General features: G+C 39.6%; 1 protein-coding gene across 2 annotated transcripts in view; it reads left to right on the top strand.

Moving 5' to 3' along the window:
* LOC142493415 (gamma-aminobutyric acid receptor subunit rho-2-like) overlaps positions 1 to 23,241 on the top strand; it is a 113,103-nt gene that overhangs the window by 7,595 nt on the left and 82,267 nt on the right. For both annotated transcript variants that reach the window (XM_075597443.1, XM_075597442.1), the window contains exon 2: positions 418 to 524. In XM_075597443.1, coding sequence (XP_075453558.1) covers positions 418 to 524 — 107 coding nt within the window. The remainder of the gene's footprint in view (positions 1 to 417; positions 525 to 23,241) is intronic.

Here is a 23,241-nt window from a genome sequence, read left to right as displayed (position 1 = left end):
AGTGGGAGGTTGGTTACTTGCCTTGCATTGTGAAGCTGATAGTGGCAACCCGTGGATAATTAACCCTTAACTGAAGCATCATAGTTTGTATAATCCAAGGTAATTGTTATTGAGATTGTTGCGGTTAGAATTGTTCATGCTACATCTGCAAAGCTAATCAACTTATCTCCAATTATTGTACGAGACAACCGTAAAATTGGCAGATAATGTGATATATTGCTAAGGGATTTCAGTTTGTTGTAATTTCAGTTTACGCTACAACATCATGTAGTCTACATGGGACAGTATATAAAAGACAGCATTCTCTTTTTATAAGCAGAGTCACACTAATGATGTTTTATGACTGTATGTACCATGGTAATAGATTATAGTTGACACAATAAGTGACATGGAAACATTGGTTTATTTTTTTCACAGCAGTGTACACAAAAAGAATCATGACATTACCAAATTTCGAAGGAGTAAAAATGATCAGCTTCTCCGTGTCGATGAGCATGATTTTACTATGAGGCCTGCATTTGGAGGTAAGACAGATTTGCTTTATGTGGTGCTACAGTAGGTATCAGCTTCATCATTATCTGCAGATAGGGAAAATGTGGTCTCTTTTCTTAAAAATAAATTAAGGTCGAAATATTTTTTTCCCCTGAGATTATATTTATCACAGGTCGTGACCCTTGTACCCTTGATTCATGGCCGTTCTGTTTTCTAACCCACCTAAATAAATACAGTAGAAACACTTTGGTTGGAATAAATACAAACTCTTTGGTTGGGTACAAATGACATAAACCAACACTCCTGGACCTTGTCAGCAAGTAGCCCCACCCATTGAACCTGATTATGGTCACCACCGCTAGATGACCCACTGAGCCCTCCTGGTTGGTAACACCTGGGGTCCTTCTTAGGAGTGCACCCCGAGGCCCACCACACTTTGCCCAAATCCAGGAGCGCATCCTTTGTATCCCTCTCATTTCTCAATAAAGCTTGGCCACCTGCAGACGCACTTACCAGAATTCCCTCCTGCTGTCTCTGTACGTTCTCCCTACCTACCAATTAGATTGTAAGCTCTTCGGAGCAGGGACTCCTCTTTCTTTTTTTTTTATAACTTGTATTTTTTATTTTTGTGAAAATACAGCATATATACATCTTATTTCCAGTACTGCGACATGCATTATTCATATCTCTTGTGTATGGTAGCTGAACACAAACATTGTCATCAAAACAGAGTTATAAGCAACGACATAAACTTAAATAATAAATAATCATAAAGTAAAATTAGGTGGGGGGGAAGAGGAAGAGGGTGGGGAGGGGGAGAGGAAGGGTGGGAGGCCGCGGTTCTGATCAACGCTTCAGGGACCGATGTCTGGATTAATTTGTTGCTGCTGGGTGGGCTACTCCATTACCGGAGAACGCATCTAACTACTATTAAAGCAAAACGGTGGCACTCTCCACCCCAGGGATGTCTGTCTGGGCCAGCCAAGGCGTCCAGACTTTTAGGAAATTTTCGCCAGTGTCATTAACTAAACTTGTCAATTTTTCCATCTGGCATACGAACCAAATTCTATTCTATAAATTAATATCAGCTATTATGGCGCTATACACTGGTCCGACAGCTAAAGTTATGCATCAAGGCTACCCCTCGGACATATTTAAGATCAAGAGTGGCACGAGACAGGGTTGCCCCCTCTCGCCCTTACTCTTTGCCATGTGTATGGAGCCTTTAGCGGCACATGTGAGAGAGAATCCGGATATTTCCGGTCTCAAATTAGATAATCAATCCCACAAAATAGCCCTTTATGCTGATGATGTGCTAATGGTCTTGTCAAAGCCACTCACCTCTCTCCCTAACCTCTTCAGCCTATTAGATAAGTTCAACAAAATTTCAGGATTTAAAATAAACCAGTCAAAGTCAGAGGCCTAGAACGTCACCATTCCGAAACCAGAAGAAAAACTAATCTCTTTAAACTTCAACTTTCGCTGGCAGCCTAAGGCGATCAAATACCTAGGGGTATTTGTCACTAGTGAATATAAATCAATTTATAAAGCAAATTATCCCAAATTAATTAAAACACTGAAGGAGGATATAAGAAAGTGGGCGAAATTCAATATCTCCTGGATAGGAAAAATATATAGCATAAAAATGAATATTCTCCCACGCATCTTATACTTATTCCAAACCCTCCCAGTGCCGTTAAATTTGAAGGAAATTAGGGACTCCTCTTTCTTAATGTTACTTTTATGTCTGAAGCACTTATTCCCATGACCTGTTATTTATATTATTTGTTATATATATGATATGTATTACTACTGTGAAGCGCTATGTACATTTATGGCGCTATATAAATAAAGACATACAATATTAGCCATCACGGAGCGACATCCCCTTAGATAACCAAGCCCCCTTACTCATCTTCCGAACCCCCCCCCCCCCAGTGCATCACTGCAGGGTCACTCGGGCTAAAGGTCATGCTCCATTCACCTAATTTGGTCAGGGGTTCATTTACAGCAGGTAAATTAAACACTTTGGGCACAATATTAAGGTGCAGCAGTGCTTTGCTCAGAGGCGTCAATGTTCTCTCTTTTTGAGAATTAACATGCTGCAATGTATAAGAAGACCACACCTTTATTTACACTTCCAGCCTTTTCTCGTTAGTGAACATCTAAATTAAAGAGCCTTCACTGTCTTGCGAGGTATGCCCATGATGTTTTGTGGTGCCTGACTCTGACTCATGGACACAATTATAATATGGCTTCTTCCACTGAATATCGTTTTGCAGGCACAAGTCTTGCCCCGTGGAGCTTACAATCTATGTTTTTGTTGCCTGAGGCACAAGGAGGTAAAGTGACTTGCCCAAGGTCACAAGGAGCCGACACCGGGAATTGAACCAGGGTCGCCTGCTTCAAACTCTCAGTGCCAGTCAGTGTCTTTTATTCACTGAGCCACTCCCTCTCCTATATAATTAGAGATGGGTAAACCTTCTCAAACTTGCGAAAGTTCGTCTGTACGATTTTTTCTTATAAAGCCGGGTTAACTCATTGGAAATTCTGCTAAAGCCTCCATTTCACTTACTTTCATTTCATTTTTTTGTTTGCTTTTGCCAATGTATTAACTTCAGTTGGCGCGAAACAATAAAAGTCTGTTCACCAAAAAAAGAACAGCAAAGTTTTTCATACAAATCAGCAAAGATATGAGTTAGTGCAATGGAAGTTTGCATGAACTAAATGTGAAAAGAAAAAACAGCGGTGGGTTTTTCCTAAAGCACATCCACAAAGATTTGCACTTGTGAGGATATGCTGATTTTGCTTCGAAATCAAATTTTGGCTAAAAGTTTGCCACTCTCTATATATAATATCTGCTTGTCACAGCTTTGCTTGGTTTTGATCATTTCTGGTTTATATGGTCTAAAATACATAGGAATAAATAGGTAAAACCACAGTTTTCCTTAATTTTGTTGATTAGCGTAGTATCTTTATTCATTCTTACCTGACTTCTGAGTAGAGATGTGGGAACTTGTCCCATTGCAATTTCTGAACTTTTCACACTTTACATTTTTCTTTTACACTTTGCATTACAGATTAGTTGAAACTAGAGAAATGTTTCGATTTTTGGTGATTTTAATACCGAATTTGTCAAAAACAGCGAAATTTACAATAAAAATACCAAGGTCACATAAACACAGGTTTTTAAAAATTCTGTGTGTGTCCAGCATTGTATCCTTTGTTCTAAAATGTGTCCAGACCCAGATCAACATCAGTGTAAATATTAAAGATCTTTGATTCTTTATAAAAAAAAAATATATTGTTATTATTTTTCCTATTATTTTATGAACCATTATTTATTTGTGCCACTAAATACATTATTTAAAAAATCTGTATATTTTTTACATTCTACAGGAAACAGTCAGGGCCGCTTTAAGGCACTGGTGGACCCATGGCAAAGTATAAACCCGTAAAGTCTAAAATAATTCAACTATTAAATATTGGGCCTTGTGTGGGGTGTGGGGTGTGGGGAAGGGGGGGAGGGGAGTTATTGACCTGTGGGGGCAACCATAGGCCTGAGAGGGAGTAGTGGGGGGTTAGAGAAGAAGGAGGTATGGGCTTGGGGGTAAAGGAATGGGCAGGGAGGGCAACAACAGAGGGGTGGAACCGAGTGTGCCTAACTGCAGCCTCAGCGGATGGAGGGGTATGCTAGTTACCAGTGGAGGGGTCTGCCAGAGGGGGCCTGCAGAGGTGCCTGTCGGAGTGTGCCTCCCTTCAATCAGCCTCCAGCAGGTTCCCACTGACAGGCACCTCCATGGGCTCCTTCCAGCAGGCCCCCTCTGACCCTGGGTAGGCACCTGACAGAGATGGACCGTTGGCTATTGGATAAAGCAGCCCTGGAAAAAAGTATATGGTATATTTATTTAGACAGAAAAACAAAAATATAAACAATGTGTCAAATAAGTTTTAGAGCATCTCCTTACATTGATTTATTGTAAATCAAAGTACAGGCATACCCCGGTTTAAGGACACTCACTTTAAGTACACTCGCGAGTAAGTACATATCGCCCAATAGGCAAACGGCAGCTCGCGCATGCGCCAGTCAGCACGTCCTGAACAGCAATACTGGCTCCCTACCTTTTCCGAAGCTGTGCGCAAGCGGGGAGACTATAGAGCCTGTTACACATGCGTTATTTACATCAGTTATGCACGTACATGCATCGATAAGTGGGGAAAAGGGAGTGCTTCACTTTAAGTACATTTTCGCTTTACATACATGCTCCGGTCCCATTGCGTACGTTAATGCGGGATATGCATGTATGTTATCCTTGAAATGACATGAAAAATAGTCAACAACCCTGAACGTGTTGATTTTGTGCTGTTTTGCATGCTGGCTTCAATCCTTGTGTGTTTGCATATTGCAAGTATTGCAGTTCTCAGGCCTTTAAAAATAGGTCATCAAAACACCAGTCAGGCAAAATATCCACTAGACAGTCTGTTATGTCAACATTTAAGTCAATTCAATGTAAATATGAGTAAGATAAAGTCGTAATACAGAGGCAATCTCATTCAAACTGTCACATGAAGTCTTCTCATTCAAGCTGGCAGTCTCAGTCACATAAGCCCAGGGGGGCACGTTCATCTACCATATTTTAGGCCTAGATGCACTATGCAAATATAGCCTTTGTCTTCTTGTTATTCTCGTGTGGGGTCTTATCTTGTTAGTTTATCTTGTTTTGTGGTCATTTTAAATCCTGTAAATGCATTTCCTTTGGGGTGCAGTTTTTTTAATAAATGTACTCTATTGTTTAAACAGTTACGTGCTATGGAGCTTGCGCTTCTGTTTGTTTTTTGTTCATATATATATATATATATATACATATATATATATACAAAAGATTTTAGGTACGCAAAAATACCAAAACAACTAATTATCTAAAGACCATTAAATGCTGCCTCAAAATTCCTAACCTCACACCAAGGTTAACATATATAAAACCAAACAATATGAATAAAGGGCGCAAATCAGTGGATCAATAAATAAAAAAATATCAATACACAATGTGTCATCGGAAAGGTGTCCAAGATGGAAACAAAGTCCCAAATTCTTTGATCCTAAAGAGAATGAAAAAAAGGGCCACAATAGTGAAGTACTAAAAGGCAACTTTATAAGCAGGTAGAAAATTGGCTACTAAACAAGGTAGCTGAAAATATCAGGCAGTGTGGGTGTATGTCACCACACAGACAATCTGCATACAAATCAGCGACTCCCTCTCGCTTTGGAATCCTCTGTCTTGGAAGTAGATCTTCCTACAGCGCGGTGTCGCATCTCTCAGCCGGGTCTGCTATGCCAGCAGGTAACCTTTAGTGTGCTGTCACACCAGTCACCAGCGTTGCTGCCACGGCAATGTAATCCCAAGATCAATGCCAATATCAGGAACAGTCCATTGTTAAACTCCAAAGAGCAAACAGTCCGAAGATATTTAAGCCAGATGGGTAACAGATTATCAAAGAGTGGATGTCGCTGTATAAAAGCACTTACAATAAATGCACAAGAATAAAACCTTACACGTTTTGTTCCTAGTGTGTGAACTTCTTCAGAGGTAACAATGGACTGTTCCTAGTAAAAACACAAAATATACAGTATTTTGTTTAGACTGCGCCTATGAGTGTATGGTAAAATATCTAAATATAAATATACCCCAATGTTATGGAGGTAAGGAATAGTATTGGCAAAAAAGATGTCAATTAGATCAATGAATTGTAATCAGTAACAGAGATTAGAAGCAATATATATATATACTCCTACTGAACTGATAAAGAATGTCAGTAAATCATTACACTTCTCAGATACACCCGCTACAGCTAAGTTGTGTAGGTAATGGTGCTTAGAGGGGCTAGATTGATGGAGAACTGAAGATGGACAGAATCCCTATGTAGCACTCTGTTACTGTGTGAGATGATGAAATAATTAAAACATGATTTATTCAACTAGATAATTACTTCATACGAGGACTACTAGGGCCAGTGAATTCACAAACACTGGGCATTAATACTTACTATATACCTCCACTCCTCTGGAATATACTTACCCCAAGAGTCTATACAGCGCTTGAAACCTATTTAATTATTGTTTTAAACCCCATTGTTTTAACGAAGTTTTGAATAAATCATGTTTTAATTATTTCATCATCTCACACAGTAACAGAGTGCTACATGGGGGTTCTGTCCATCTTCAGTTCTACAGTAAATCATTAGCAATAACAAAGACTAGAAACAATGATATAGATTATACTGCTGCTAAGATGATAAAGTATGTAAAAAATATAAAAACATGTATTTAAAAAAGAAATAAAAAGTCCAAAAAACGTAAAAATAGTCCGGTAGCACTGTAACCCCCAATAGGTTAATCTTGATAAATCTTTAGGATGCTGGCAGCCTTCTTCATGGGTTCAACTACCTCCCTTCACGTGACCCGAATAGAAAAAAAGAGAAGAAAAAGCAACTGATCCTGGTGTAATACCAGTAAGTAAAATGTAATGATCTTGCACAATAACAATTTAAAACTCACAAACAGCTATGATTTTAAAGTGTTGTATGAGATAACGCATGCCCCAACATGTTATCCAGGACGCTGCTCTGCTCGATCCGTCGTGGGATAATCTCCTTGAGAATCCTCTCAGTGTGTGTTACCCTTCAGGGAGTCCTCTGGCAACCAGCAGTAGATAAACAGCGTTCGAGTGGTAAAGTTCCTAACACTCTAGGGCAGAGTGTAACCACCTTCTCCATTGTCGTGATTGGAAATCTTTACACACCGCTTCTCACAGCAGCACTTGACCCTACGCGTTTCATCAGACCAGGCGGATTTCATCAGGGGGTGGATTCTAACTACACTTACGTGTATATAGCGCCAGAATCCAATCAGGAGAGACAGGATTAATTTACACCCGTGTGTAGACCATTCTAAGTCCCTCAAATTTACATACTTAATTTAAACAGAGTGACAGAGAGTTATATAATAAAATATTATTCAACAAACATATCCTGATAAATACTTTGTACAAATATATATATAAAAAACAATCAATATATTATATTATATATACTTTGTCTTTTATATTAGATTTTGAATTCTAAAAAGATGGAGGAGAAACCTCTATATTAATTGGCTTGTTTAGAGGACAGCAGAGAAAATTAATTCTAAATGATTACCAAAATATGTATACAGAGGTACTACAATACACAACATATGCATTACCAATTTGTAACTAAACATGAAGTATATCTCACCTAAATATAGTTTAGATATATAGATGTTAGATGCATATAATACTCCCATTTGGTTATTTAGATTCTGATATCAATATTCCAACCACTCATAAAGTGAATGGAATTATATACCTATTGTTCAATAAATCTGGAAGGATACTGCCGATTGAGAACTATATCGATTACCCTCCACAATGGAGAAAGACTGGAAGAGAATCACTATTACTCCCATATGTATTTTTATATATTAACAAAGAGAACAGACCTGGGTTACCACAACAAATGTGCGAAGAGAACCAAAATGTGCCCATCTTAGGCTGTACAGCAGGCCTGCACAACTCGTAAAGTGAGAAGGGCCGAACTGCTCCAAGGAAAAAAAATTTGGGCCGCACGGGTAAAATCATCATCATCATCATCTCCTCCAGCACCTCTCATCATCATCATCATCATCCTCATATCTCCCCCAGAACCCCTCACTATCAAACTTTACGATACTCCCCATCTATCTCTCATACCCCATCTCTCCCCCTCACCCACACAATACCCCCCTCCAGATCAAACACACAATACCCCCCTCCACATCAAACACACAATACCCCCCTCCACATCAAACACGCAATCCCCCCCTCCACATCAAACACGCAATCCCCCCCTCCACATCAAACACACAATCCCCCCCTCCACATCAAACACACAATCCACCCCTCCACATCAAACACATCCCTCCCTGCACCTCCCATCACTCTACCCCCCTGCACCTCCCATCACTCTGCCCCCCTGCACCTCCCATCACTCTGCCCCCCTGCACCTCCCATCACTCTCCCCCCCTGCACCTCCCATCACTCTCCCCCCCTGCACCTCACATCACTCTCCCCCCCTGCACCTCCCATCACTCTCCCCCCCTGCACCTCACATCACTCTCCCCGCCTGCACCTCACATCACTCTCCCCCCCTGCACCTCACATCACTCTCCCCCCCCCTGCACCTCACATAACTCTCCCCTCCTGCACCTCACAAGGAAAACAGTCGGGCCGCACGGGTAAAACAGCATTTATTATTCTAAATAACACATTTATTTACGATGTTTACTTTAAACAAAATTACATTTAAAATACTTTAATTCAAATTAACTAATTTCCTAATCATCCATGTCAGCAGCCCCCCCCCCAAGTCTGCACCCCCCCCAAGTCAGCATCCCCCCAAGTCAGCATCCCATGTCAGCAGCCCCCCCCAAGTCAGCACCCCCCACATGTCAGTTCTGCAACCCCCCCAAGTCCATTTCATTTCAGCAGCCCCCCAGCCCATTTCATCAGCTCCCCCAGCCCATTTCATTTCAGCAGCCTCCCCAGCCCATTCCATGTCAGCAGCCCCCACCCAAGTCAGCATTGTCATGGGAGAGGGGGTTTGGCCCGGGATTAAAGGGGTTACACCCCATTTGGTCAAACCCTACTCTCACCTGGGAAGCAAGGGGTTAACTGGACTGTGGTCCAGTAATGTGTTTTCCCCTTGCTTCAACATCCTAATGTATATTCCCGTTGAAATGTATTGTCTCATCCCAGTGTTTGCACCAACACATACACTAGGGTTGATGCGGGAGGGAAGGGGTTAATGTTAATTCAGTGATTATAGCCCTTTGTTCCCTTTTCCCACGTTTTCAGGCTCCAGTTTGCAGCCTTCCATAGGTCACCATTGAGGCTCCATGCATTGCAATGGCAGAAGTAGCGGTTTTGGACCTGTTTTCCAGCGACGACCAGCAGGTGGCGTCCGAGAGGAGCGGCGGTTTCCCATTGTAAGTCAATAGGGCCATTGACTTCAATGGGGATTCCTCGACGCCGGCCTCCAGGAACAGGTTGGCAGCCATCCAAACCGCAGACCGCAAGAGCGGAAACATTTTCTAAAAGAGAGCTTTGATCACTGTTAGTCAAGTTCAACGACAAGTGGCGTGGGAATCTTAGGTTCTAGGGCACCTGGGAATAAAATTATTTTTGCCCCTAGCCCCTAGGAACCCCCACATATGACCCCCACCGGGTCCGGGAATGAGGGACCCCCGTAAGGGGTCAAGCGGAGAAAGAGGGTCGCGCCATTGACTTTAATGGCGGAGCGGAAGTCCCATTGAATCCAATGGCGGTGTGCGCCCATGCATTGTCTATGGCGGCGCCGGCCATTGATTCCAATGGGGAAAAGCAGCGTGGCGTGAAAACGGCTAAGTCCAAAATGATGAAGGAAGGACCAGAGGGCTGGGATTTGGGTGGCATGTAGCCAAGGTTCCGGCATGAATGCATGGCCATTCCCAGCCATCTCCGAACAACCAGACTGAGTGTGGGCAAATGTAAAGATTTTTGGGGTTTTCCATAAGCTTCAATGGCGACATCTCCCCATTGAAAGACTATGGCGGGGAACTCCATTGACTTCAACGGCTGAGCCACGCCATTAAAAGCCTATGGCGTGGGAACACGTTGATTTCAATGGGGAAAGAGTGAAAAGCAGAGATCATTTTAAAGGGAAGAATCCTGTATTTTAAAAGTGTTTTAACCTGCATTTGTGCATCTCTGGTTCTGGGGTTCGCAGCGGGCTGAGATTTGGCCACAATGGAGATACAGTTCCGGCAAGAAAAGCTGGCAGATATCAGCCCACTGGACCCAACGAAACCGCTTATATTAATATGTGAAGATATTAAACTGTGAATGGTATTTTGGGTCTGATATGAGAACGCAGAGCCCATCTGCTATGCTAATAGGTCAGGGGGGCAGACAGATGGTTTAGCATAAGCCCTCTGATCAAAGGTTGACCGCCCTGATTGTTTACAGTAGGGCGGAAGAACAAAGGACCGGAGTGGTCTGTAAGTGTCATACTTCACACTTAAAGATTCTACTTCAAAGGGGTCTGCTAGCCAGCTAGGTGCCCAGGGTTAAGAGATAGGCCTGAGATGGTATATAAATGAGGCTCAGCCTATGCTCATTGTCTTTGTGTCATTCTGAGATTGCTGTATGAACTGCTAATCAAGATTTGTGATTATTTCATCATTCCATCTTCAAGGTGCTGTGTGCACGAAACGCGTAGGTGCATTCGTGTGGTCCTGTTTTTGTTTGTCTATCCTGCAATAAACCAGACCTTATTGCCATTTTGGAGTGCTCGCTTTTTTCCTTCTCCCCGGTCAAGTTTGAAGTTGGATTCTTCTGGCTGTGCTGCTCATCATCTACAACTACTCATATGTGTATAAGTAACAAATATATATTTTCCACCTAAATATAAAGTAAACCATAATTAATAATATAGTGAGTGTGACATTAATAAGTGAAATATTGGTTATATACCAAGTGAAATTAATAATGAAACTAAAAAACTGAAAAACTAAATGCATGTGTCAATATGTGCTGTGATCTAAAGTGTAACTCCAGCCAAGGAACCTATTAAGAACAGGAAACACAGGGAACATGTCAAGCATATTCAAACCAGACCTCTATACCAAATCAATAGACAGGAGGAGGAGAAACATTCAAACAACACTGCTAATGTCTATACAATCATTTAGACCCATTGGACCCAATGTATTTAATACATAGATCCAATAAGTCTCTCTTAGATTTAATTTTCTTGGTTGCTTGTATTGTGTAAGTAGTTGTTAGTCGCAGCTGTCTTGAAATGCGTTTTAAGACAGTTGTGACTAACAGCTACTGACACAATACAAGCAACCACTATAAAAAGTGGCTTGAGAATATCCCCCGGGCCAATTTTTCAGGGTCAGGAGAAATTGTTCTCTTGAATCTGATTTCTTGACTCAGGGGGAAATTCTTGTAGATAAATTTGTGGCTAAGGGCTATGATAGAAAAATTGTTCAAGAAACATTCAAACAAGTGGGTCAGATAGATCGACATAACCTCCTGGAAAAAACAAACAAAAAAGAAACAGCTATGTTCTAATAAAGAGGGCAAAGAACTAACAGGAAAAGGGGTAAGTTCAAAAATACCAATTTTTGTCACACAATTTAATAATGCGGCCCTGAAAATTAAATCCATCCTCAATAAACACAGGGTCGTATTAACTGTTTGTCCACATTTATAGTTTATGTAATCATGTGTCCTTGGGGCATTCAATATGTGGGGAGGACAGCACGTACCCTGAGTACGCGCTTCCAGGAACACCGTCGGAATGTAGTACATGGTCTACAGACACATAGTCTATAGACACTACATGGAAAAACATAATAAAATAATGGGAATTGAAGCCATTACAACCTCCCTTTTGAGCGGAGATAGGCACAAGAAATTAAATCTAAGAGAGACTTATTGGATCTATGTATTAAATACATTGGGTCCAATGGGTCTAAATGATTGTATAGACATTAGCACTGTTGTTTGAATGTTTCTCCTCCTCCTGTCTACTGATTTTGTATAGAGGTCTGGTTTGAATATGCTTGACATGTTCCCTCTGTTTCCTGTTCTTGGGAGGTTCATTGGCTGGAGTTAAACTTTAGATCACAGCACATATTAGCACATGCATTTAGATGTTCAGTTTTTTAAGTTTTATTATTAATTTCACTTGGTATATTACCAATAGTTTACATATTAATGTCACACTCACTATATTATTAATTATGGTTTACTTTATATTTAGGTGGATATTTAGGTGGATATATTTATATATATATATTTGTTACTTATACACATAGGAATGGAATAGGATTACTCACTAAAATTAAGTACAAACACCATTAGTATTAATACATTATTACCACATTAATACACACATTTATTCGTTACATGTGATTCCTATCATCTTAATTAATATATAGTTTAGTTGGTTAAAATAAAATGTAATATTTTATATAAAAACACAAAAGTTTGAAAAAAATAATTACAAATAAATATAAAATAAACAATTTATATATGATTGCTGTACAGCCTAAGATGGGCAAGTTTTGGTTCTCTTGGCACATTTGTTGTGGTAAACAAAAGGTACATACAGTAATTCCATTCACTTTATGAGTGTTTGGAATATTGATATCAAAATCTAAATAATGAAATGGGAGTATTAAATGCATCTAACATATGTATATCTAAACTATAGGTTAGATATACTTCATCTTTAGTTGGAAATTGGTAATACATATGTTGTGTATTGTAGTACCTCTGTATACGTATTTTGGTAATAATTTAGAATTAATTTTCTCTGCTGTCCTCTAAGCAAGCCAATTAATATAGAGGTTTCTCCTCCATCTTTTTAGAACTCAAAATATAATATAAATGTAGCACTGTTTTCCCCCTCCCCCCATTGGGAGATACACAGCCTCTGCTACCTGTGTGTGGTGCGGATTCCTGTTAGGATCAGGAGAGCTGAGTTGGATCTGCGTTGGTATGGATATCAGTAATACAAAGGAGATTATAAGTGGCACACCACTGCTTAAGGGAAAAATTTCTCAAGGTGTTTGCTTTTGGTGCTCACCTTCCGTTGATCCTGGCGTCCCAAAGCTGGATCCAAAAGTACTGGCAAGGTAGGAGAAAGGAAGAGGCACACAAAATATAGTGGAATCAAATGATTTCCAAATGTATTAATGCATCAGAGCTTACAGTGGTAACGTTTCAGGGCACAAAGTCCCTTCCTCAGACCAAACACCTTGCCGGTATGGAGATAAGGACAGGCTTGGGTTCTTTCTGTAGTTTTTCTCATGGTATTAGTGCCTCCAGCTGTAGTGGGCTCCAGGGTGTCCAGAGATCAGCTCCCACTATTGCATTCGTCTCCCTCCTGCCCAAGGACTGATACTTATTGAGTGTCTTTATTGCATGGCATGCACTCACTGCAGATCTTCCTCACAGTGATGCAGAGTTTCAGAGGTCCCAGGCCTCTGGATGGTGATTGACCCTGATCTTACAGGGCATCTGTGACTGAATCTGATGTTCCCCCAGCCTTTCATCCCGCCATTGGAGAGTCTCACAGCTCCACTGTTCTCTCTTCCACCTCCAGAGCAGGTCTGGCTAAATTTGGCACTCCCCTCATCAGGAAGAGGAAGGGGTGGGCTCATGGTCTACACATATCCCTGATAGGCTTACACAGGCCATGAGTCATTACCTTACCATCAGAGATGGTATATATATATTGTTTGTTTGTTTGTTTGTTTTAAAAGTACCAAAGACATCAGCAGAATTGTTCATCAAGACTCCTCCCGGTCAGGCGATTAACCAGAAAAATGTGAAGGTAAAAAGCTAGGGCATGTTCCCTATGTAAGGCACACATTGATATCACACAAAAGCAAGGAGCTAAATGAAGTACAAAGGTCTTGTAGATATTGTAACTTGTAAACGTTATTTGAAAATCCCTATGGGAATTGAAAAAATATTATTTGCAAAGTGCCATCTGATTGTGATCACATACATCAAACTCTGATCCAGAGGTTTTCTATTTTGGAGAAATAATAATGCAAATAGATTTTATGTAGAAACTGTTGGAAATTGCGGCCACTGTGATTTTGTAGTAACTGCTTTAGAGCTCCACCATAGCTACTGCAACATTGGAATTGCTGCTACATTTCTTCACCAGTTCTGAGGCACTAACTAGCCCCTGACATAATGTACGTAGATTCTGTAATATTCGTTACAATTTGGCCTCCAGAACAAAATATGCAAAACAATATATTATATTTTAAATGATGAAACATCCTTTAGAAAAAATGCAGATAATATGTTACAGTATGTAACGTTCACTATATTTCAGTTCCAATATGTGCTGCTTAATTCAACTGCACCAACCAAAAAAACAGAAAATACTAGAAAACTTCAAAAGACTAAACCCAATTGGCGCATAAAGGCAGAAAGAGCTAAGATAATAGTACAGACTGAAAAAAAAATAAAAAACGTAAATGCATGCTTGCTAATGCAAGAAGCCAGACAAATAAAATGGGGGAACTTGAATTAATAGCTACAAGGGAGCAGTATGATATCATAGGCATTACTGAAAGATGGTGGGATTAAACTCATGACTGGGCAGTTAATTTAGAGGGTTATTCTCTTTTTCGGAAGGATCGAACAAATAGAAGGGGAGGTGGAGTATGTTTATATGTTAAACTGGATCTAAAACCTATTATAAGGGATGATGTCTATGAAGGGAATGATGAAAATGTAGAGACCTTGTGGATAAAAATTAGCAGTGGAGGTAAAAGTATAAAGAAAATGTTTGTAGGGATATGCTATAAACCACCAAATATCTGTGAGATTGAGGAAGCTAAAACACTTTTGCAAATGGAGAAGGCATCACAACTAGGTCATGTTTGCATAATGGGGGATTTTAATTATCCAGACATAGACTGGGGCAATGCGATTAGCATTACAACAAAAGAAAACAGGTTTATGGGGGTGCTTAAAGACAATTATATGACCCAAATGTATTAGGATCCAACCAGGAGAGGGGCAATACTAGATTTGGTAATATCAAACAATGTAGAAGTAATACCCAAATGTTCCCGGACTTTTATATTTGTTAATAGTGATCATAACATGGTCTCATTTGAAATAAATTATCAAAAAAAACCAGACTAATCTGCAAGCAATACATTTGGATAATGTTTTGCAGGGAAAAATGTAGAAGATAGATAGGCTGTTTAAAGACATTGTTAGAAAAGCACTCTTATCAGTGTATAATGGATAATAAGTATAAAAGAAATAATTCAAAACCAATATGGCTAAATTAAAAGGTAGGGGAGGAAAGGGAAAAGGCGGTGTTTAGATTCTTGAAGTCAGAAGGGACGGAGATATCGTATCAGAATTATAAGGAATGTAACAAAAGTTTCAAAAAGGTAATTAAATTAGCAAAAATGGATAATGAAAAAAGGATTGCAAAAGAAAGTAAGATCAACCCTAAAAAGATATTTAAGTACCTTAATAACAAAAAAAATTCAGAAAACAAAATATAGGACCCTTTTAGTGTGAGATGGTCAGGCAGATTATTGGAGATAAGGTAAAAGCAGAGGTATTAAACAAACTGTTTGCCTCTGTGTTTACCAGGGAAGAATCAATTTCAATAGTAGCGCCGCAGGAGGAAGCCAAAACATCTATATTAACAAACAATTGGTTAACTGAGGAAGAAGGTCATTGGCAGCTTGATAAAATTAAAGTAAATAAGGCACCTGGCCCCTATGTCATGCATCCAAGAGTTCTTAAGGAGTTACGTTCAGCAATAGCCAAACCATTACATTCAATATTCAAGGACTCCATTTCCACAGGCTCAGTACCACAAGATTGGCATAAAGCAGATGTGGTGCCTACATATTTAAAAAGGGAGCTAGATCACAACCAGGGAATTACAGACCTGCAAGCCTGACTTCAATAGTGGGGAAGCTACTTGAAGGTTTAATACAGGATAATATTCAGGAATACCTAATGGAAAACAAAATTATTAGTAATAGTCAGGATGGAATTATGAATGATAGATTATGCCAAACTAACCTTATTTGTTTCTTTGAGGAGGTAAGTAGGAATTTAGACCAGGGTAATGCAGTTGATGTGGTCTACTTAGATTTTGCAAAGGCTTTTGGTACGGTTCCACACAAGAGGTTAGTGTACAAAATAAAGCAAATTGACTCAGTAATAATGTATGCACATGGATTGAAAACTGGTTAAAAGATAGACAACAGAGAGTTGTCATAAATGGAACTTTTTCAGGTTGGGCTAAAGTTGTGAGTAGAGTACCTCAGGGATCAGTACTGGGACCCCTGCCTTTTTTAACTTGTTTATTAATGACGTTGAGGTTGGCATTGAGAGCAAAGTCTCCATTTTTACTGATGACACTAAATTGTGTAAGGTAGTAGAATCAGAGCAGGATGTAATTTATCTCCAGAAGGACTTGGAGAAACTGGAAACGTGGGCAGGTAAATGGCAGATGAAGTTTAATACAGATATATGTAAGGTTATGCATTTGGGAAGCAAGAATAAACAGGTGACTTACATATTAAATGGGGATAAATTAGGGGAATCTTTGATGAAGAAGGATTTACCAGTGCGTGTAGACAGCAGACATCGCAATAGTGCCCAAAGTCATGCAGTAGCTGCAAAGGCAAACAAGATCTTATCTCGCATTAAATGGACAATGGATGGATAAACATAATTATGCCCATTTATAAAGCATTAGTAAGACCACATCTTGAATATGGGGTACAATTTTGGGCACCACTCCTTAGAAAAGACATTATGGAACTAGAGAGAGTGCAGAGAAGAGCTACCAATTAATAAAGGGGATGGACAATCTAACTTATGAGGAAAGGCAAGTTAAATTAGATTTATTTACATTAAAAAATAGATATCTAAGAGGGGATATGATAACTATATACAAATATATTCGGGGACAGTACAAGGCGCTTACAAAATAACTATTCATCCCAAGGGCAGTACAAAGGGAATGGGGTCATCCCTTAAGGTTGGAGGAAAGGAGATTTCACCAGCAACAAAGGAAAGGGTTCTTTACAGTAAGGGCAGTTAAAATGTGGAATTCATTACCCATGGAGACTGATGGCAGATACAATAGATATCTTCAAAAAAAAGGTTGGAATTTTTTTTTAGAAAGGAAGGGTAGACAGGGATATACCAAATAAGTATACATGGGAAGAATGTTGATCCAGGGAGTAATCTGATTGCCAATTCTTGGAGTCGGGATGAAATTTATTTTTCCCATTACATTATAATAATAATATCATAATAGCATGTTCTTGTATAGTGCTGCTAGTTTTATGTAGTGCTTTACAGAGACATTTTGCAGGCACAGTTCCCTGACCTGTGGAGCTTACAATCTATTTTTTGGTGCCTGAGGTACAGGGAGATAAAGTGACTTGCCCAAGGTCACAGGCGGAATTGAACCAGATTCCCCTACTTCAACTCAGTGCCAGTCAGTGTCTTTACTCACTGAGCCGCTCCTTCTCCTTCTCCTTCTCTAATGAGATATTATTGGATGATATGTCACTGGAGTTTTTTGTTTGCCTTTCTCTGGATCAATATACTGTAAGTATAGATATAGGATAAAGTATCTGTTGTCCAAATTTCCATAAGTTGAACTTGATGGACACACGTCTTTTTTCAACCTCATCTATTATGTAACTATAAAAGATGTGGTAGAGACTGATCACTGCAAAGAAATAGGGCTGGAGGCTCGTATTCAAACCCCAAAATAATTTATTAAATGCGCATATTAGCAAAAAAGGCAGAAAAAAGGTCCTCTGATGCGTTTCTCACCCGAAGGGTGCTTTATCATGTAACTATGTAACTATGTAACAATCATTCACTGGTTAAAGGGAATAACATAATATTTAAGATCCCTGTTCTCCATTAATTACATTCTTTAAAAAATATATATACAGTTTTCAGACAAATGAAGAAAAAACAGAATAATAAAATCAATGACATAAAATCCCTTATCTTTAGTTACTGTCTGGTAGCAACATTGCAGAGGGTTATACTAGGATATTTTCAGATGCTTTTAATGGTGCTTGTGTCTAATAAACATCTGGAGCTCTGCAGCATGTGTGGGTGTCTTTGCAGGGCATCAGGATTAAACGTAGAAGCTTCCTAATGATCATGAGGATTAGTTGAACAAAAACCACTGGGCATCTTTGTGTGAGTGATCAACAGCTGTTTAACCCTTTGTACTGCAAAGTGAAACAATGCACAAGCCTGTTTCCTCCTTCCATCCGTTGCTGCTCCATTGCGTTTTCTTATGAGGCTGCCAATGTCTGCGTGTTGTTGCCTGAGATGAAAAGATTTGGCCAAAGTCATACAGAGAACTGGTTTTGCACACAGACCTCAATAGTGGGGGAATGTGTTAGGTTTGGGATGAAATGGCAGCCCTCAAGCACGTAACTTATTTATGGTACCATTATTATCCACTTCCACCTTGACATCGCACTTTGAAAAGTGACCTGTGAATTTAGCTTTGAAAGCTCCTTACACTATATTGGAACCTATGAACAATCATAATGTTGATCCCCTAAAAGGTGTCACAACCTATAACACTTCCAAACGAGGGTCATACTCAGCGGTCAAAGTAACTTAAAAAAGGTATTTGTACTGTGTCACATGTAACATTTTTTCTACACTTATTATACTTTAAAACAAAGCTCTATGGACTGTATTTCAGAAAGATTTCAGGAGGATTTATGCTTGGTTGCAAAATAAAAGTGATGACACCATCACAAGTCATATAACAAAGAGTAAATGCTGCACACCACAATATGATAAAGAGTGATACAATTACCGGTGCTTCCATCAATGTACGATCGGCTGCATCCAATCCACGGCATACAAAAAGGAATGAAGATGGGGCACACGGATTTCCAAAATAAAGAGATTTATTAAAGCATTCACAACGTTTCGACCCTAAGGTCTTTGTCCAGTGCAAAAAGCCACTTTTTGCACTTGACAAAGACCTTAGGGTCGAAACGTTGTGTATGCTTTAATAAATCTTTTTATTTTGGAAATCCGTGTGCCCCATCTTCATTCCTTTTTGTATACCATCACAAGTTAACCACATGACATAAAAACTTGATACATTGATGCAATTGGTGAATAACCTCTCAGTCCGCATACCCTTCCAGGAACCCAATGGATATAAGCATGGTTTCTTAGCATAGGGGAACTAACCTAAATACTCACTAGAAAGGATGATATGAGGGATTTGTCATTTCCATTCCCAATCCCTCCTATCATCCTTACATTTGCACATATGGGATTTCCCCAGAAGCGCTTTATGTACAATTTAATTTACATCACAAATCCTTATGGACTATGATCCATACAACTTGCCGTTTAGGTCTGTCCTCTTGTGATTCATGTTAGTTGTTACATAACCAAGGAGCACTTTGCATAGGCTTTCAATAAATCGTACAAAAAAAGGCAAAAGATCTAGGATTTAATGTGACCTGAGCCAAGTGACTTTTGGGGACATTAATTTATCTAGATAGGGCCAATCGGGGGATTATCACATGGAAACTCTAATTGACTATAGTGAGAGTTTCCATGCGATAGTGCCCTTATTATATTGTAACCTCCTTTAAGCGATCCTGCATAAGGATACCTTACAATATACTAATATACCAATATAAGGATACCTTTTGCAGGATCGCTTGAAGTAGTATTTTGGGGCATACTCATGGAGGTCAACTACTTTGCTTTAGGTTTAGACAGGTATATTTGTTACAACACCTGTTTAAAAATGCAGTTGACCTCATCCTATTGCACAATATTTGGTTGACTTTAACCTTTTTATATTAATTCTCTTACAATGGATGTAATGAATGTGGATGCCCTTTATTTAAAATATAATTGGTAATAAAGTATTTGAGTTCAGTCACTATACATATATACTGTGGTGTTCCGCAAAGGGAATCTTTCTCTCCCCAGTACCCCAGTGTACTATAGCTGCTCTTAGCCCTTGCCAGGCAGCACACAGTATCATTACAAACATCAGGTGTGAGCGAGGTTCCCTATAATATATACCTGTAACTCAATGTATCAAGTTGCCTTGCTCCATTATTTGCCCCAACCTGCTCCTTCGTGCCATGAGTGTTTTGGGAAGTGGTTATAGAAGGAGTTCTGGGAGGAGAGAGTCAGAGCATAAAGAGATATATCAAAACTTGCACCTACAGTATAACTAACGCAGTTTTCTTCTCTCTTTGTGCCAAATAAATCTGCCAGGTTTAAGTGGCAGCCTCTGCTCCAAACAGACCTGTGTCAAATGTAAGAAGCAATATTTGAAAGATACATACAAACTGTATTTCGCTGCTCCCAAATTAACACAAATGCAAGTATTTGCTCTGTTTTTTTGAGCAAATTGCCCCATCTTTTATATATACCACTCATGATGTTTAAAACAAGATTTGAAAGCCTTTATGATACAGGGAACACATATATCATATTTATTCTTTATGTAAAATGTAAAAAAAACTAAATTCACAAAAAAGTCAGCAAATTAGTAAAGGGAAGGGAAAAAAAACTATTCTGATTGTTCTTTTTGGAAACGAGGCATTTAAAAGTGGACATTAGAACTACAGATTGCACGTTTAAACTTTCCCTGCACTGCGGTAGATAAATCGTTCTGTAGAGGTCCTGCAATCTTAGCTCACATTAATACATTACACCTACAGAACCGGCCCACGACTCAACATGGTCACAGGGAGTGGTAAACTAATCTGCGTATATAAGGAACTTGCAATGGAGCATTTAATCCTAAATGTAGTGCAACTTACCTTGGGTCATCCATTAAAATGAGAAGGAAGGAGATTTAATGAACAGCCATGTAAATATGCGCCATTAGCAAGCCTTGGAGATAGTCATAGTAGATAGAGTAGACATATGCAAGAAGATAGTGGATATCTTAGAAAGGAAATGTGTACAGATGGCGCCCGATACAGTTACACCCTGCGTGCGGGTGGACCATGGCACAAGTGCGGCCTGATCACAGCCAAGTGCAGCGCAGGGGGACTCTCCCATAAGGCTTAACACAACGGGGGTAACTGCTTCTGTATGGGACTCCCGCTGTGTTATTCCTACCGGGCTGCACCAGTCTGGAAGAGACACGCAGAGAGAAGCTGTTCCTCTCTCTGTGTCTCCCCACAGCTCTTACAGGCGATCGCGCTGTTTTTATTTTCAATTCCCGGTGTCAGCTCCTTGTGTCCTTGGGCAAGTCACTTTGTCTCCCTGTACCTCAGGCCCCACCCCAAATAGATAGTTAGCTCACCTGGGCAGGGACTGTGTCTGTAACAATCCTAGGTGCAGTGTACTGCGCGCTATATTGTAATGCAGTTGTGAAGCGCTTTGAGCCCCATTGGGGCTCGAAGCACTAAACGAAATAAAGTCGTTGTTATTATACTTTGTTAAGGTTGCACTGATCTTCCAGATCGGTAAAAATATGTTTGCGTTTTTTAACATATCTCAATCCAGGAAAGGGTTGAATTTGATGAATTATGTCTTGCTTCAAAACAAAGCATTGTGTGTTAAAGAATGTCCAAATGCAATCCTACCATGCGGGTAACATCTGTGACGTGTCAAATGATGTTATAAGGCACTGTGACAAAAAATGGTATTGCACTATGGTACGAGACGCAGAGATTAAACAAGATATTAAATCAGTTTGCAGAGATAAAAAAAAGAGATGAACTGCTTGAAATAATTTAGAAAATGAGAATGAAGAGTAAAGTTTATCTCATTACCCGGCAGTTATTGGAAAGCTTAGAATCAGGAGGCAGACAAGAATAAGGGAATGGGGCTTTGTTTCATTACTTGAATGAACAAATCCGCTTCTCATACTGGTGACAAAACTAGCAGGACATGAGGGTCCTGAACACAGGTTAACCATAGAAGATTATATCCCAAATAACATGACAGTTTTTAAAAAAAGTTTTTTGGTGCTCAACAGACAAGACGAGACTAAGGCCAAAATGTATTGAATTATGCTAACCATAGATAGCCAAATTGGCGATGAATGAACACGGTAAATAAATAAATGTATTACTTACCTCTGCCGGGGTGAGGGCCATTCTCATCTTTAGGGTCACCGACACAGAGATCCAATAAAGGGCAGATGGATTAATCAATGGGTTAAAAGGCTAGATTTTGATTATGTTTTTTTTTATTAAATGTATATTTTGTTAAATGTATTTTTAAAATGCTTTTCTATGGGCAATATCCATTTCAGTCATATTTGCGAATAGGCCTATTGGCCATAATTGTGTGGGGCGGGGGAAATAGTTTTGTTAAGGGTGGAAGATGCGGTAATTGCCATGGGGTGGGTGGTTGGGCCTCCCAGGGTGGTGGGGTTAATCCATTAATTACCTTAGCTGTAATTCATGGGTTAATGCTTAGCAATTACTATCCACAAAGGTAGCCATGTAATCTATTTTTTTTTTACCCTTCATAAAAGTTTTTTATTTAGAAAATGTTTTTGGGGGGTGGGAGATACAGAGATTAAAATCCTGGGCAGAAAGTGGGGAAGGGAATGCAAAGGTTGGGTGCTCCCACTTTGTGACCCAAGGGTTCCATGACACCTCAGTTTTTTTGAGGAGTTATTGATCCAGGCCATGAGTTTCTCAGGGCTCATAATGTTCCAGACTCTGGTAATTGCAAATATATTGGGAATCGGCCCCTTCCATCCCTGCGCAATGGCACATCTGCCACGGAGAAAATATGATTGATTAGTTTCCTCTGCCTAATGTTGGTCCTTAGGACTCTCTTATACAGGAGTACTTCCCATGGTGAGGGTGTTATAGATAAACCTATGGTGTCATTGATAAGTGTGAACACATCCGACCAGAGTTCTTTGATTACATCCACTTAGATTGTAAGCTCTTTGGGTCAGGGACTCATGTTCCTATTGTTTGGTCTGAAGCGCTTATTCCCATTGTGTTATAATATAATTTCATGTGTATTGTGAAGTGCTATGTACCTGGATGGTACGGTTTAAATAAAGATATACATACATAAAGAATTATGCAAATACAATGTGTATATTAAATTGGACACACAC

This window comes from Ascaphus truei, chromosome 4 (assembly GCF_040206685.1).
Source record: "Ascaphus truei isolate aAscTru1 chromosome 4, aAscTru1.hap1, whole genome shotgun sequence".
NCBI classification, from domain to species: Eukaryota; Metazoa; Chordata; class Amphibia; order Anura; family Ascaphidae; genus Ascaphus; species Ascaphus truei.
The sequence above is the reverse complement of the archived record's forward strand: the minus strand, read 5'-3'. Positions and strand labels throughout refer to the sequence as shown.